Source organism: Macrobrachium nipponense, chromosome 10, assembly GCF_015104395.2.
Source record: "Macrobrachium nipponense isolate FS-2020 chromosome 10, ASM1510439v2, whole genome shotgun sequence".
Taxonomy (NCBI): Eukaryota; Metazoa; Arthropoda; class Malacostraca; order Decapoda; family Palaemonidae; genus Macrobrachium; species Macrobrachium nipponense.
Genome location: NC_087204.1, coordinates 53847232 through 53863853, shown reverse-complemented (window position 1 = coordinate 53863853; position 16622 = coordinate 53847232). Strand labels below are relative to the sequence as shown.

The window sequence follows — 16622 nt, the reverse complement described above, 5'->3', positions numbered from 1 at the left end:
GAGAGAGAGAGAGAGAGAGAGTGAGAGAGAGATTATTGTAGTATTTGTAAAAATACTTTCACATATGATTTTTGTAATTACAGTTATTTATTATTATTATTTGAAATATTAATAAACATATTACGCAATATATGTACCCATAAAAACTCGCCTTCATCTCAGTAAAAGAGAGAGAGCGATGAGGAGGAGAGAGAGAGATGTGAAGAGAGGAATGGAGAAGGAGAGAGCTGGAAGAGAGATGAGGATTGAGAACCGGAGAGAGAGGAGGAGAGAGTAGAGAGAGAGGGGGGGTGGAGTTTCATGCCCACGTGATGGGAGCCACAAATCAGCTCCTTCCCCCTCCGGTCACTTAACTTGATACGTATATCTGAGTTTTAGTACCTTGAGTTAGAGAAAGAATCTGACCGGATTTCCTTCGTTCTTCCATAATTTTTTAAATTTATAAGCTAAAATCTTATCTAACTAACTTCACTATGGTATTTTCTTTAATGAATTGATATTATTGCTGTATAAATTAATATTAATATTTGAAAATAGTAAATCATTTATTATACATACAAAAAAAACATACATCTTTGTAGTAGAGAGAGAGAGAGAGAGAGAGAATTATTATTTTATATGTGATATCATTTAACTTATTAAAACTTACTAACACAGTATTAATCAAAATTAATATTTGAAAATTAGTAAATCCTTTTGTATCATAAAAACAATGTATTTAGTCATGAAAATAAACATCAAAATACACTAATTAGTGATTATTTTCGTCGAAAATTCCGCGAATGGGCGAGTCCGTCCGCGAATAATTTTCTAGATATATTCCAAAGAAAAAAAATCCGCGAATGTGTGAGTCCGCGAATCCGGAGAACGCGAATACGGGGGAACACTGTATATACTTAGCTGATAGGCACCCTTTGGTGGAGGGTGAAGAGACAGCCTATTCACTGATTAGACAGGTAAACAACATACGTTGTAGGTAATAAATAAATAAAACCTTGGTTCCTATGTGTTTAGACGAAGGGTTGACTTCCTAGCTATTGCTAGGAGTCTGCTTCGTCTCAAGAGCCTCAGCGAGGATGTGACCTATGGCTAAGACTTCTTGTAGATCTGTCAATGGGGTCTTATCCACTTACTCGACAGAATCTAAAGGTCATTTGTCAATGGGGTCTTATCCACTTACATGACAATACACCTATGCCTAGTGGCATAATTAACCCTCTTACGCCGATTGGACGTATTAAACGTCGAGTCAAAATGTCTCCCGTATGCCGATTGGACGTATCATACGTCGGCTCAAAAAAGTTTTTTTAAAAATTCGCGGAAAAATACTTATAGGCCTACCAGCCGAAAACTTTTGTATGACGCGCTTGGGGGATGCTGGGAGTTCACGGATCAAGGCGTTGTTTTTTGTTTTATTAATCGCTACGCAGGCGCGCAAGCGCGAATTTCTTTCTTATCGCACTAAAAAGTATCAGTGACACATCTCGGAAATTATTTCGGTCACTTTGACATAATTATTGCACCATTTTAAATTATCCTTTACATGAAGTATTATATATGAAATGTGCGCAATTTCATGCACAATACAACTAAAAAATACTCATGATTGTATCTTTTATCAATTTTGAAATATTTTCATATAAATAACGATAAGTGCAAAAATTTCAACCTTCGGTCAACTTTGACTCTACAGAAATGGTCGAGAAACGCAATTGTAAGCTAAAATTCTTATATTATAGTAATATTCAATCATTTGCCTTCATTTTGCAACAAATTGGACGTCTCTAGCACAATATTTCGATTTAGGTGAATTATTTTTTGAAAAAAACGTTTTTCCTTACGTTCGTACGATAACTCTTCCGAAAATAAATTTTTTTCGTGCGATTGTCCTAATGTTGCACCCTTTAAATTTGCCGTTACATAAAGTTTTATATATGGAAATGTGCGCAATTTCAGCACAATACAATAAAAACAAAACCCATGGTTGTAGCGTTTATCAGTTTTGAAATATTTTCATATAAATATTGTTAAGTGCAAAAATTTCAACTTTCGGTCAACTTTGACTCTACCGAAATGGTCGAAAAACGCAATTGTAAGCTAAACTCTTATATTCTAGTAATATTCAATCATTTACCTTCATTTTGCAACGACTTGGAAGTCTCTAGCACAATATTTTCGATTTATGGTGAATTTATGAAAAAAAAAAATTACGTTCGCGCGGTAACTCTTCCGAAAAATCAGAATTTTTTTGTGCGATTGTCGAAATGTTTGCACCGTTTAAAATTAGCTGTTACATAAAGTTTTATATATGAAAATGTGCGCAATTTCATGTAGAATACAACTAAAAATGATTGAAGGTTGTAGCTTTTCTCTTTTTTTGAAATATTTGCATATAAATCACGATAAATAGAAAAAAAACCACGTTCGGTCAAATTTGACTCTACCGAAATAATTGAAAAACGCAATTGTAAGCTAAAACTCTTACAACGGCCTAGTAATATTCCGTCATTTTTCTTAATTTTGAAACAAATTTGAAGTCTCTAAAACAATATTGTGATTTATGGTGAATTTTTGAAAAATATATTTACCTTCACTCCGCGCGCCGATTCGCGGCCGCAAGTCTCCGAAATACGAACATGGCAGTATCCTAATATTTGCTCCTTTTCATATTAGCCGTTTTTATAGAGTTTAATATATCAAAATGTGTGCAAATTCATGAAGAATACAATAAAAAATAATTGAAGTTGTAGCTTTTTCCATCTTCGAAATATGTGGCATATGAAAAAATATATATATTAAAATTTCGCACATTCGGTCAAATTTAACTCGTCCGAAATGGTCGAATCTGCAATTCTAATCTAAAAACTCTTACAGTATCGTAATATTCAATAATTTGTCTTAAATTTTGAAACAAATTGGAAGTCTCTAGAACATTATTTAGAATTACGGTGAATTTTTGAAAATAACATTTTTTTACGTCCGCTCGTTACGAATTCGTACATCATTTTGTGATAATTTTTTAATTTTTCTGGTGTTGCTTTTTATTGTTTTACTATGAATTATATATCAAAATGATTGCAATTTAGTGTACAATACAACGAAAAAAAAAGTAACTCGTTAGCTTTGACCGTTTTTGCACAGCGTGATTTGAATACAATTATCTATGAATTTTTTTTTTTTTCGCTACCATATATCGCATTATTTACATATGATAATGATATTAATTTTTTCATTTCTGATGATTGCATACTAAACTTCAGGCAATGAAAAAAAAAATGACCAAAAATGACTCTTAATCTTCAAAACTAATGCGCGCTGTGATTTTTTGAAAAAATTATTTTTTCTTTTTTCCGGTTCCGCGCTCACTCCAAACCGGCGCCGGCATACAGGAGAGGTTTTGATTTTTAGGGCTTCGGCGTAAGAGGGTTAGGAGCACAACACCGATTCCGATCACCTGATCCTAACACGAGGGGTTTTTGGTGCTTAATTTGAAAAGAGTTATCCCCAAAACTCCTTTTCAAACAACCCAAGAAAAAAACACTATGTAAAATAAAAATTAAACTCACTTAGTTAAGGATCAGTGTCGGCTCCTATCCCAGCAACGTATCCGTAGACACGTGTAACCAAGAGAGGAAGGATCTCTCGTAGGTCAACTTGACGTCCTTCGTGCAAAGGGAAGGTCAAACCCGAGTTGCATCTTCCGTAAGTTCAGCTAATATGTCCTTCACGACATATTGTTATGGAAAGAACAAGAATTCATAAAGCTCGCACTTCAAGCGCTTTTAATTCTCAGCTGTTTGAAGGAATCATCAAGTTACTCAAGAAGTGCTTAGCGATACATTTGTTTCAAAGAAGAAGACCAGGGCTTTCCTTGAAATGGATCTCTTCTGGATGAAGCCTAGAGCCTGGCTTGCGCCTGGCTGGCGCCTAGCGCCTGCCTGGTGCCTCGTGCCAGGTTGGCGAATTGTGCCTGCCTGGCGCCTCACGCCTGCCTGGCGCCTCACGCCTGCCTGGCGCCTGGCGCCTGGCTGGCGTCTGGCGCCTGCCTGGCTGGTCCTCCCCACTTGCCGGAGCTTCGAGCTTGGTAGAGTCTCGAGGATGTCTGGCGATGTCCACATTGGACACTCTTATCTGTCCGATTGTTCGCCTCTAGCGGATCTACGCCAGGTTGTAGGCCCGCTCTTTCTCCTCATCAGGACAATGACAGGTGGGTTCTTGGGGCTGCTGTCTGCCTCTGGCGTTTTTTACGCCTGTTTTTGGCATATGGCGCCTGGTTGGCGCTACATTGTCCGAAAGTCCTGAACATCCACAATAGTTTATCGGAGACTGGAGAAGGGTGGAAGAAATTCTTCCACTTTGAGCTCTGGCCTCTCTGGCAAGGGGAGGTGATTGTAGTCAGCTACATCCAGTAGACGATAGGATATCTAACACTACGAGAGATAAGAGTCTTCCTCCGAGGAGGATCCTTCTTGAGTACTTCCGTGCTCACGAGATCTCTTCTTACATGTTGAAGGGGTTTCTCGTTGCAGAATCTTCCCTATCCTTGCCCGAGGAAGGGAAGAAGCCTAAAAGTCGAAGGAGACTCCGAGCTGAAATTGGGAGGACTCCTGATTCTAGCTCTTTATTGTCTCCCTCTGAACACCTTCTGGAAGCATTTCGAGCCGTCATCGCATTCCAAAGACTCTGTAGGCAAAAGTTTCAACCATTCTACTGTAGATGAAAACGTAAGTACCCTGCCTGGACAACGAAACCTCTATCTGAAAACATTGAGTCAGGAATAGGGGGTTTTAGTTCTTTTGCCAGACATACTATGCTGGCAAGAACCCATTGCCTAGTCTCCATAGAATCTGATGCGAGATTCCAATGCTCAAAAAAATTCACATTGGTCTTCTTGGTCGTTTAGGACCAAGAGAAACAAAGAATTCCCTCATAAAAATTTCTCAAAGAAGTCTGATGAGGAGCAGTTCCATCTTGTCGGAAAACGGAATCTGAGGGAGGCCCGAAAAAGGATCCCATTCTAAGTACATGATATCCTACTCTTGTCGTAAAGAAGTATCGTATAAGATCCCGAAGATCTTAATTTTTCTGCTATCTCTAATTCTCCCTTTCATTGATAGCAGATATATACAAAGGTGATTCTTCCCTCTGAAAGGGAAGAAAAACTGCTATGTGGTTCACAGAGGTATCGGAGAGGACAGTTTCCCCAATTCCATCTAACACGATCTGCAGCAATTCTATGTCTTTAGCATGACTCTTGTCGTTTACCTTGAAAAATCCTCTCCTTCATTCTACTTCTGGTCAGTCTGCACGCAGGACCGACTCAGAGTGGAGAGGTTCTTCAGGTCTATGTATAATAGATTCTGATAGAATATCCAGACTCTCTTGGAAAAGCCTTCTGAAACATGCTGTGAGAAGAACGTGACCTCTGTGAATCCGACCTCTCTAAGGCCAAAATGAGGCATAAAGTATTATCCTCTCTTTCTTTGACGCCCTTTATCTTAAATTCTGTAAAGAATTTTATTTATTTAAAAAGGGAAAAAGAAAAGAAGTTTGTATTCCCCTTTTCTAATAAAAAAAATAAAGATGGCGTATTTGCTTGCCCATCCTCTTTGGTTTTTTCGGGAAGGGAAAATAAAAGGAAAGCAGTCTATAGGAAGCCTGTTCGTCTTCTACCTTGCGAAGAGATCTATGAAGAAGACTTTCCGCAGGTTCTCACAACTCTTTCCAATAAATGTTAGACATACGTTAACAGTTATTATCGTCGATCGAGAAGGTTCTCACGGACATGCAAAATCTTGCATCGAACCTCTTAAGGATCGTTACGTTCCCTGTCTGTTTTCCAAATAGGTTCTCTTTTTGTTAACACGAACAGGGGCGAAAAAAGAGATTCTCGATGCTCTTTGCGATATGAGAGAGTCGTGGAATTGGCCTAAGTGATTAAAATAAATCATTTCATCGCTCCTTGTAAGCGACCCCTTTCCGATTAAATGGGTAATGAAATCTGGAACGAATCTGCCGTTACCGAGCCTGCTGTCCGAGAGGCTACTGGACTCATAGGTTAATAACTCGCTAAAACGAGAAAATATCTTGGATGGTGCTTGTGGCGGCATTGCGCCAGGCTGGCGCTTCTTTCTAATTCTTTTAGGTTATGTTGCCAGAAGCATCTGTGCCTTTATGGTACCCGACATCTTTCACATGTTAATTCCGTTCTTAGTAGGAAAAAACTTTTATATACGTAGTATAGTCCATTCAGGGAAACAAGTTCTGCCACAAAGAGAATGTTTCCCATCCGACTCATCCATCTTCTCCTGAGCAATATCCGATTCTAAAAAGGTTGTGCGCGTTTCTCGAAAGACTTGACCATACCGTAGTCTTAAAGTGAATTCTCTACTACATCCATCTTCTCACTAAGCATGTACTCTAATAAGCCATGCTTTTGTAAGCATGAGAGCATTATATATAGTGTTCTGCTGCGTTAGAATCCTTTCCGATTAAATGGGTAATGAAATCAGGAACAAATCTTGCCGTTACCGAGCCTGCTGTCCGAGAGGCTACTGGACTCATAGGTTAATAACTCGCTAAAACGAGAAAATATCTTTTGGATGGTGCTTCTGGCGCATTGCGCCAGGCTGGCGCTTCTTTCTAATTCTTTTTAGGCTATGTGCCAGAACATCTGTGCCTTTATGGTACCCGACATCCTTTCACATGTTAATTCCGTTTCTTAGTAGGAAAAAACTTTTATATACGTAGTATAGTCCATTCAGGGAAACAACTTCTGCCACGAAGAGAATGTTTCCCATCCGACTCATCCATCTTCTCCTGAGCAATATCCGATTCTAAAAAGGTTGTGCGCGTTTCTCGAAAGACTTGACCATACCGTAGTCTTAAAGTGAATTCTCTACTACATCCATCTTCTCACTAAGCATGTACTCTAATAAGCCATGCCTTCGTAAGCATGAGAGCATTATATAATATAGTGTTCTGCTGCGTTAGAATCCTTTAATAATGTTACCTACGGTAAACAGCATTGAAAGGTTGTAATATCTTTCTTATTGAAAGCTTCTTAGCAAAAGGCAGACAATATTTTATTTATGTTAGCTTAACGATCCCCTCAATCCGAGTCTAAGACCGCGATTGTAGGGGAGAGATACGGTTAGTTATTCCATCCCGCAGGAGAGAGATATGTAACCGACCGCTCATGACCGAGAACTACATGGTACATGCGTTGGTGTCTAAGCGATTAGCCCAGTCCCTCCATTAGCAGTCTGGGCCTTACTCTTCCGGTAGTTTCCAGCTACTCCGTTCAAATGAAACAGGAATCTTATAAATTATTATCGAACTTCAGGAAGTTCTTATTAATGCATATTTAAGCGAAACAAGACTTCGATAAATCTAGAAGCTAAGTAGGTGTTGTCTTAATAATCCCTTTAAGCATAGTCCTTCCTAGGAAAGTCCTAGAAGGATACTGGTAATTGAGTTGCACAGCAAAGAAGTAACTACGGTATGTGCTTATGATTTGACCGTATCGTATTCTCATACAGCAGATACTCTACTACCTTCTTTCCCTGCCGAGGCAGATAGAGAAAGGAAAAATTTTTACTATCTTCGTTCTTTTCGTTAATAGAACGATAGAAAGAGTATATATATATCCTTAAGTAGGAAGTTAATCCAGGAACTCTTTAAATCTTCGTGATTTCCTCATAAATCGCAGAAGAGACAGAATTCCTGTTCATCTCTAGGGTTTACGGAAGGAGGTAGATATTTCCTATCCACCATCATACCCAAACGTCGATGAGATTCCTATTAAGAAAACTCCCAAAGCTCTTGCCTCCTCATAACGAGGGAAGAGCATGAATGAAGGAGAGAGTTCGCATTGAGAGGAACTGCCTAACAAAGGTCTTCTGAATAATGAAAAAGGGCTTCTCTTAGTATCAGAATCCTTCTGACAAAAGCGACGGCCGCCTGTGCGGACATCTTGCACTTTGCCAGGGGAAAGTTGCTCAAGTTAAAAACTCAAAGAGGAGCCTCGCGACTGACCTCTCTCTCAAAAGAAGATTTTGGAATATTCTGGCGCCTGGCGCCTGGATAGTTCCGCGCGCCTGGAATGTTCCGCACGCTAGAAAGGAGACTCGCTCCTGGAACGTTCCGCTTGCGTGGAAGGTCCCGTGCGCCCTGATAGTTCCGAGCGCCTACTAGGCGTCCCTTTTAGAAGGAGCCTCTTGTAAACCCGTAAAAGTTCAATGGAAGGATCCTTCTGATTGCCACTCTACTATAAGGCTCCCTCGCTCTAGCCGTCTTTTCTCTTTGGGAAGGCGCCTTACGCCAAGAAAAATTTTCTGGAACGCGGCTCGCGCTCAGTTGCTGGAACGCAGCTCGTGTTTGGCTGTAGGAACGCAGCTCGCGCTAGTCTGTTGGAACGCGGCTCGCTGCTGGCTGTTGGAACGTGGCTCGCGCTTGCTTGCTGGAACGCGGCTTCCTGGCTGGCTCTTCGCTTGTAGTCCAGTTGGCGCTCACTGTTCTCTTAGTTTTCAGAGAACGCGCTAGATCGTCCGAACTCCAAACATGTACATTCTTTGTCTTTTCGGATTGTGAAGACTGAAGAAACGGAAGAAGAGACGCACTTTTTTTAAGGATGCCTTTCCAATGGCTATCCCTGGCAGTCTGGGACGTTGTCTACAGGAATCCTGCCGAGGGGACGCCTGATCGGTGGGGATTCTCCATAACCTCCATAAGGCTTTCGACATTCCTTTTCCTTTGGGCCAGGGAGCTTGGAAGCGGTTTAGACCTGGGAGCGAAACAGAGGCCGATCAGAACGCACCCTCCACTGCACTGGAACACTAAATTCACTTCTTACCTTATAAGAGCTCGCATTTTGAGCTACATCCATCTATCTTCAAATTTATGAATTTGTAGATTCTGTGGAGTAAGAAGGTGATGAGGATGCAAAAACTACTATTACTGTTAATACTCTAACTGCTCGTTAGCACGAGAGCTATTAAAGCTTCTAAAGGAAGTGTAAAAAGTTATATGCTTTTCTGACTTCCTAAAGTAGGGAGTTAGAGTTTTATATTTCCTCAATCAAGTTCTAACACTTATTACACGTATTAATGAATAAAATTAATATTTCCCTTTCTTGCAAACTATGTGTGTCTCTACCGAAAACTTCGGTAGTTACACGTCATATATTCTTCAAAAATTTTCGAAGTCAAAATCATTTAAAAGTTCATAAAAGCGTATGCCGAACCAAAGACCCAGTACTTCCCTGCAAAAGACAGCCCAGAAGATCGATGGCGATGAAACACGAAAATCAAGTCAGGAGGTACCGCAAACGTATGTTTACAATACGGCGACAGAGAAAATCTGGTTCTAGAAAGGTAATTGGTTTCCTGTTTCCTGGCCACCCAGCGGCAGGACGGTAGATCACCTGACCTACCTACCTGTAGCGTGTGCCGCGAAATTCGAATTTCTGTCAGGGACGACGGAGTCTATAGCTAAGTATATATTGTCAGGGAAGTTGAATGTATGAAACAGTGTTTTCATGCAAACTGGCTAAATGACACTAGATATAAACGATACATGAGGCAAGCTGAAGGTAATGATATCAAATGCTTCTATAATTATTGCAAATGCTTTATAAATTCCAAGCTCTGTGATTTAGAGACACAGGAATAAAAGGGCAGAAGATCCTTTCAATTCTGTGTCAAAATGTGTTACTATTTAAGAAAACGAATAATGATACTAAAAGATCAGAGGAAAAATGAGCACTTTTTTTTGGCAAATCATTGTTCTTTAAGTGTGGCAGATCATTTATCTGACATTTGCAAAAGATGTTTTGGTGATTGTAAAGGATGCAGTGACCTTAAAATCAAGCAATAAAAGTGCATTGGTGTGATAAAACATGTTCAAGCACCCTATTTCGATACTGAACTCAGTGTTTGACATAGGTAAGAGGAAATTTAGTTTAATCATCAATGAAAGGAATATTTCAACTTTGAAACTGTTGGGGATAATTATAAGGTATTATTTTGATGCCAAGAAATTGCTAGTTTAAAATCCAACTTTCCTAGTGCTTTTTAGGTGAAAATCTAGAGGAAATCTAATAGAACTTCATTTTTCCATTTGGCAACCCTGCTGGGCAGTCCAGAAGGTGGGCTTCAGACAGACAAAGGTTCCAACACCTCCCTCACAGGGGAAACTGAAAAAAGTAGATCACTACAGGGTGAACTATGATCTAAACAGTTTTACTGATAAAAGAAGAAAATTCCTCATTTAACTATCCTTTTTCCCCTGAACCACAAGGGGAGTAATCAACCTATTAGGCAATGCAGGAGGAGGAATAGCAACAATGGCAAGAGGAGGACAAGATCAAGTAGGCTTATGGCCAGCCCTAATGAATTGTCTATGTAATTTATCGGTCTCTTGCATCTTTTGATACTTTACAATATTATTCATTCTCTCATCAGACACCTCCTTACTTTCTTCACAATAAGAAGAAAAGTGTGCACTTATGTCCCTACAGGTAGGGCTAACTCACACACACACTAGTGGCCATCATACATGACCGAAACATTCAATTTACTACACAAAACTTGTTCTTATACAGCCTAATGCTACTATCACTGCTAGCTGTAGATGACAATGCAGAAATAAAACAGAAAAAAAACAATACCATACTGGAGAAAATTGCCCGGAAATAGTTCAAAATAAGTGACACAAACTCAACATCTATGAGTGCACTGCACTGCGAGAGGAATGCTGACAAGAAAGTCAACATTCCAACACCACCTGGGGGGATATAGGTCATTACAGAAACAGTCACTACAGGTCAGCCAAGTGTTATTTTGTTTACTTTGAATGCCAATAGCACCAAGAGGCACGAAGATATAAGCTAACTTTAGCAGCAGGTAAGATTAATTGCATATAATAAGCTAATAAAGTTACAGTAAGTCCTCGGGTTACGCTGGTCTCGACTTACGATGTCGTGGTTACGAACGCGCCCCATAAAAATATAAAAAATAATATTTTGCGTCGTTCCGTCTTACGCGGTTTAGCGTCGTAAAGCAACGTAACAAACGCGAACTAGTTCCCAGGCGCACGGCGGAAGAATACGCTTTGTGGGGAGAGGACGGCCTCAGTCCTCGCCCATACGCCATTTTGGTTGTTTACACTGCCTCTCTCTCCCTCGTGTTGTATCGTTTTTTTGTAACTTTTTGCTCTTTGTTATGGCTCCCAAGTGCAAGGCGGACTCTTCTGATGGTAGTGCATCGAAGAAAAGAAAGGCCATCACCATGGAAATTAAAGTGGACATTATAAAGCGATCCGAGAAGGGAGAAACGCCAACAAACATTGGCCGCTCGCTTGCCTTAGCCGTTCGACCGTTGCTACCATTATCAAAGATAAAGAGCGCATCGTTGAACATGTGAAAGGATCTGCTCCTATGAAAGCGACAGTGATAAACTAAGCAGCGTAGTGGTCTAATAATTGAAATGGAAAGGTTATTGGTGCTTTGGTTGGAAGACCAAAATCAACGGCGTATCCCAGTCAGCCTTATGGTGATTCAGGAGAAGGCGAAAAGATTGTTTGAAGCGTTGAAAAAAGAAAAGGGGGAGGGAAGTGAAAGTGAAGAGTTTGTGGCTAGTCAGGTTTTGGTTTTGCGATTTAAGGCTCGGGCCAATTACCATAACCTTAAATTGCAAGGTGAAGCTGCTAGTGGGGATGAGAAAGCAGCGAGTGAATTTCCTAAATCGTTCGTCTGAGATAATTAAGGAGGGGGGTTATTCTGCTCAGCAAGTGTTAACGTAGACGAGACAGGTTTGTTTTGGAAACGTATGCCTAACCGCACTTACATCGCCAAGGAGGGAGAGTCAGGCACCCTGTCATAAAGCCAGCTAATGTGAAAAAGAAAACCATTGTTCTTGAGTAGATTAAAGCCTTTACATAAAGCAAATGTGAGAATTGCTGTGGGGTAGACTAATCTGTAAAAGGAGCTAGCTAGCCTAAGCTAATATTACTTTTGCCTTACTACCTAGATGCAATGAAGCCAACCCCAAAGGTAACAGGTTAGGCTAGGCTATTCGACATACTATACAACCATAGGCAAGCATCTTCTGATCAGTGGAGGTTCTTTTTTCTCTTCACTAACCTCCCCCAGTCTCTCCAGCACCGCAGCTTCCTCTCCAGTGTGCAAGCCAATCAAACTAATAAAGGTAAGGAATTGTTCTCTCGTTGTTATTGATAGGTATTTACATTAAATCATGTGGTATTTTTCAATGTTCCGACTTACGCTGAAAATCGTGTACGATGCATCGTAAGAACGGATCAACGTCGTAACTCGAGGACCCCCTGTATATGTGAATTTAAGAGATATTATTGCAAAAATCTTTATCATTCTGGGAGCACACAAAACAGCTCAGCTCTGCCTAAGCTGCCCATTGAAGGATAACTCACTGAAAATACTAATGAACTATTACATGTACATCACACACACAAGACGGAAATAAAATCAAAACACACTGAAACTAAAATGCTGTTCAAAGCAACACACTTCGTTGCTAAAATATGCACAGCCAGCAGAATAACTAGTAGCCTATACCTAACAACTTCTGATTTGAAGCTAATTCTTTAATATGCTTTGCTTTGTATACCTAAAAGCATTCCAGTGTTAAACGATACTTCATGATTAATTGTTATGTAACAAAAACTGTTAATTTCAAAGACAATAGTTTATTACTTTTAGAGCATACTTGGAGACTAGATGTATTTTGAATATGAGTATAAAATGATGGGATATTATCATGTATTCTATTTAATCCCAAATTATTTTGGTATTTAGCAGATATTCAAAATGCCATCTTATATTCCCATTTACACCAACAGACATCGAAAACAACTTATAAAGTACAAATTTACGATCACAAAATTTTGTTAATGTTACTTGCCTGATTAAATCCATTAATAGTATAGGTTCTTCAGCCAATACTATTGCTAGGTAAACCAAACTAAGTAGTTTTGCCAAAGAAAGATTATCTGGCAAGTTCTTTTTTGGCATATTTGGAAAAATACGTAGATGGACAACATTGGGAATGCTGCTTCCTTCAATATTTGCTGCAGAAGGAAAATAGCAATACCTGGAAAGGAAACATACAAAGTAAGCATACTTTAATAGCAGTGTTATGAATCAAAAGGAAACATCATTCTAAACCTGTTGTACATCAATTATATACTAAAAGTCCAACTTCTGGATAAACAATTTGAAGGGAATACTGTAGAGACACTACCCTAAATGTGAAAGAGTTATGTTCTAAACTGCTGTTCGTATCTTGAATTGCTTGTTTTAAGTGGTCCTTCATGCAAATTTAAGTACGTATGATATAAAGTCAATAAAATATTCTGTACATTTTTTCATCCTAAAAACACAATACAGTACTGTACACTGTTCACACAGTACATACTGTATTCTGTGGAGTATGTACATTGCTTTTATCAATATGGAGATACACAAAACCTAAATATATTGTGATGATAATATAGGTGTCTTACCAAACACAATTTTAATTTACTATCATGTTTGTTTGTATCTGAATATTTGTAAGTAGGGTAGTGCCTGTACACAGAACTACAGATAAAGCACAGATTTACATACCCCTAAAAACAGTTATTTCATGGTCTAATCTGAAAAAAAAACAACTTTGTAGGCATTTAGGGAGGGATGTCATAAGTGTGTGAAAAAAAGTTTATGATTATCCAAATTAAACTCCCTACTTGGAGAATATTTAAACTTACAGTACATACAGTCTAGTTAATATATTATTGTACACATAAAAATTTGGTCAAATATAAAATTCTTACAATAAGTACTAGTATTTCATATTACTGAAAATGCTTGGAATTCATAGAGCCACCCAAGTCTGATTAGCAAAAGTTTCAAAGCTTGGGTACCCAAAGTGCATTTGATTATCTCAATGCACTGAAGTGACTGGCTTCTGCTGATACAGCTGTAATTTTTACATTTACATTGGAACCCCATTATTTGTATACCAGAGTCCCTGCATATAACAAGTATCCACAAATACTTAGAACCCCTATCTAAAAAGGCTTATAACTGCTTATCTTGAACATGTAAACACCAAAGTATCCCTAAAAATACCATACGAATATACATTAAAATATCATCCTATTACTGTACATATTAATCTTTGAAATATTATTAATGCTATTTCAAAGTAAATCTTAAATTTCATGGTTAAAAATATAGGTACGTACTGTATGACTTACGTAAAAGTGAAAATAATCGAGTTCCCCCATAAGTATTCAGTCATGCACATTTTCTTTCATACAGTTACTATTCAAGCTGTCCAGTTTTTGTTTTACAAGGGAAACAATTGCATGTAAAATCACAAGAGAGAGAAGGAAAGAACAAAAATAGGAATGAACATTAAACATAATTCATACACATGAGATTTTTCGAGTTGTTTCATCTTCTAGTTAAATATGCATGAATGCTATGTAGTTAATTTTGTCCCGAACTCTATAACTATTGGATTTATCTGCCTTAGTAATGTGTAAGCTAGTATCATTCTTCAATCTTTTTAAACATTTTTTTGTAGAGAGCAGGGAAATTATTTTCATGATAGGTATATGTAGCACTATATGTCATGCCTTCGATAATGTCTAAATGGTTTTGTGGTAAGTCACAGTATATTTTTCAAACTTATATAAAGATGTTGCTCTGTAATTGCTAGGTCTAATGATATGTTTCAAGAAATTTACTGGAATTAGCACATATACAAATCACTAATAAAAAATATCTAAATCTCAGTCTAGGATTGTACCATTTGGACCAATATATTTGTAAAATGTTTAAGAAGGACCTTAAAATAAATAAATTAGTAACTACTAATTGATTAGACACATGTTTTAAGTTATTTTCTCTCTCTCATGCTCACTATATTTATATCTTAAATTCGTTTCTCACTCATTGTCTGAACACTTGTAAATTCTACGCTACAAATACAAAGTGTATTGTTTTTCTAATTAAATTGCCTTTGAACAGGTGTTTGACCACACTGCTCTTAAAACCTTAATCTAGCATTTGGAACTTTACTTATATGTACTGCCAGGTCATATATGCCTCTGTTTCCAAAATTTATTGTTTTCTGAGTAAATTACCTGTGACCACGTGTGGGTGGCTGCTTTTAAATCTTTAATCTAGCCCATGGGCGGTTTTTTGTTTCTTTAAAGTTAATTGGACCTTTTGTTAATCCTGTAATGTCCATTTGTATATGCTTACCTGTTCTGTGTTTCTCATTGTCCTGATCAGTCTTGCCTATAGTAAAGGGTCCTTAAGACTGAAAGATCTCAGCAGGTCTCATTTTTTTAAAAAAAAAATTTTCCTTAGTGGCAATAAATTTATATATATACAGTCATACCTCTATATACGAAAATCCCTACGCATGAAAAATCCAGGTTACAAAGGCAGAGACGAAGATATTTTTGCTTGTGTGTACGAAAATAATTCAGGTTGCAAAAGGGTGTACTGTAAAGTCCGAGATTCGCCCAGGCCGCCGAAACAATTTTAAAACTCGCGCACTGCCAACTCAGAAGATTCGCCACAATCCTCACACTCTCCCATTCTGCCAAAAGATCCTGCTCTCCTATTGGTCAGCATCTGTCTCATCATCCCTCATAAGGCGTCCTTCAACCATTCCATCACATCAGCGTTATCATACATACCTGGAATTCATTCGTTCACATAGATTTCGTCCGTTAACGTGAATTCGTGTCAGTGATTTCACTTTCTTTGTACTGTAAGCGACTTTATCGTGTTGTGTGTGAACTTGATTACTTACGTTGTTTAGCCATGGTCCCAAGAATGTTGCTGAAGTTCACAGAAAGAAGAGGCTGCTTTCTATGGAGATGAAGAAGGAGATAATTAAGAAGTATGAAGCTGGCATGCGGTTGAGTGTTATCGCTAAGGAATACGGCCGAAACTGATTATAAAACCCAGAAATTTGTGGGTATTTTCTCATAGAAAGAAATGTTAATTTTCTGTGAATAATGGAGGTACACAGTACAGTTGGTTCCCTTGTATTCGCGGGGATGCATACCAGACCCCCCCCCCCAAATAGTTGGAACCCCTATAAAAAATACTTAAAATAGCCTATTTTGTTAGTTAAAACTCAAGAAAACCCACTAAAAACAAAAACTTGTATACCAGGGCTTTAATAGTTTTCACAAAAAAAGTGCATTTTATGATGAAATTAAAAAAAAAAAAAAACAGAAATTTATGGATATTTCTCATAAAAAAATACAGAGAATTTCCTGAGAATAATAGGGGGATATGTTCCAGAGAGAATGCACAAGTCCGGGAATCCGGAGAATGCGAATACAGGGGTCCCACTGTTCTTGAGAGAAATCCAAGAATAAATGAGTCTGCAAATAGAGGGATTCAATATATATAATATATATATATATATATATATATATATATATATATATATATATATATATATATATATATATATCTTATATATATATATATATACACATTATACATCATATATATATACATTATAAACATCATATATATATATATATACATATACATACATACATACATACAT

The 16622-nt window shown here is 38.1% G+C and overlaps 1 protein-coding gene across 1 annotated transcript in view; it reads right to left on the bottom strand.

The window, feature by feature from the left end:
- LOC135223975 (uncharacterized) overlaps positions 1–16622 on the bottom strand; it is a 305092-nt gene that overhangs the window by 185831 nt on the left and 102639 nt on the right. Inside the window, exon 6 of the mRNA XM_064262897.1 lies at positions 12939–13127. Within this exon, the coding sequence (XP_064118967.1) occupies positions 12939–13127 (189 nt within the window). The remainder of the gene's footprint in view (positions 1–12938; positions 13128–16622) is intronic.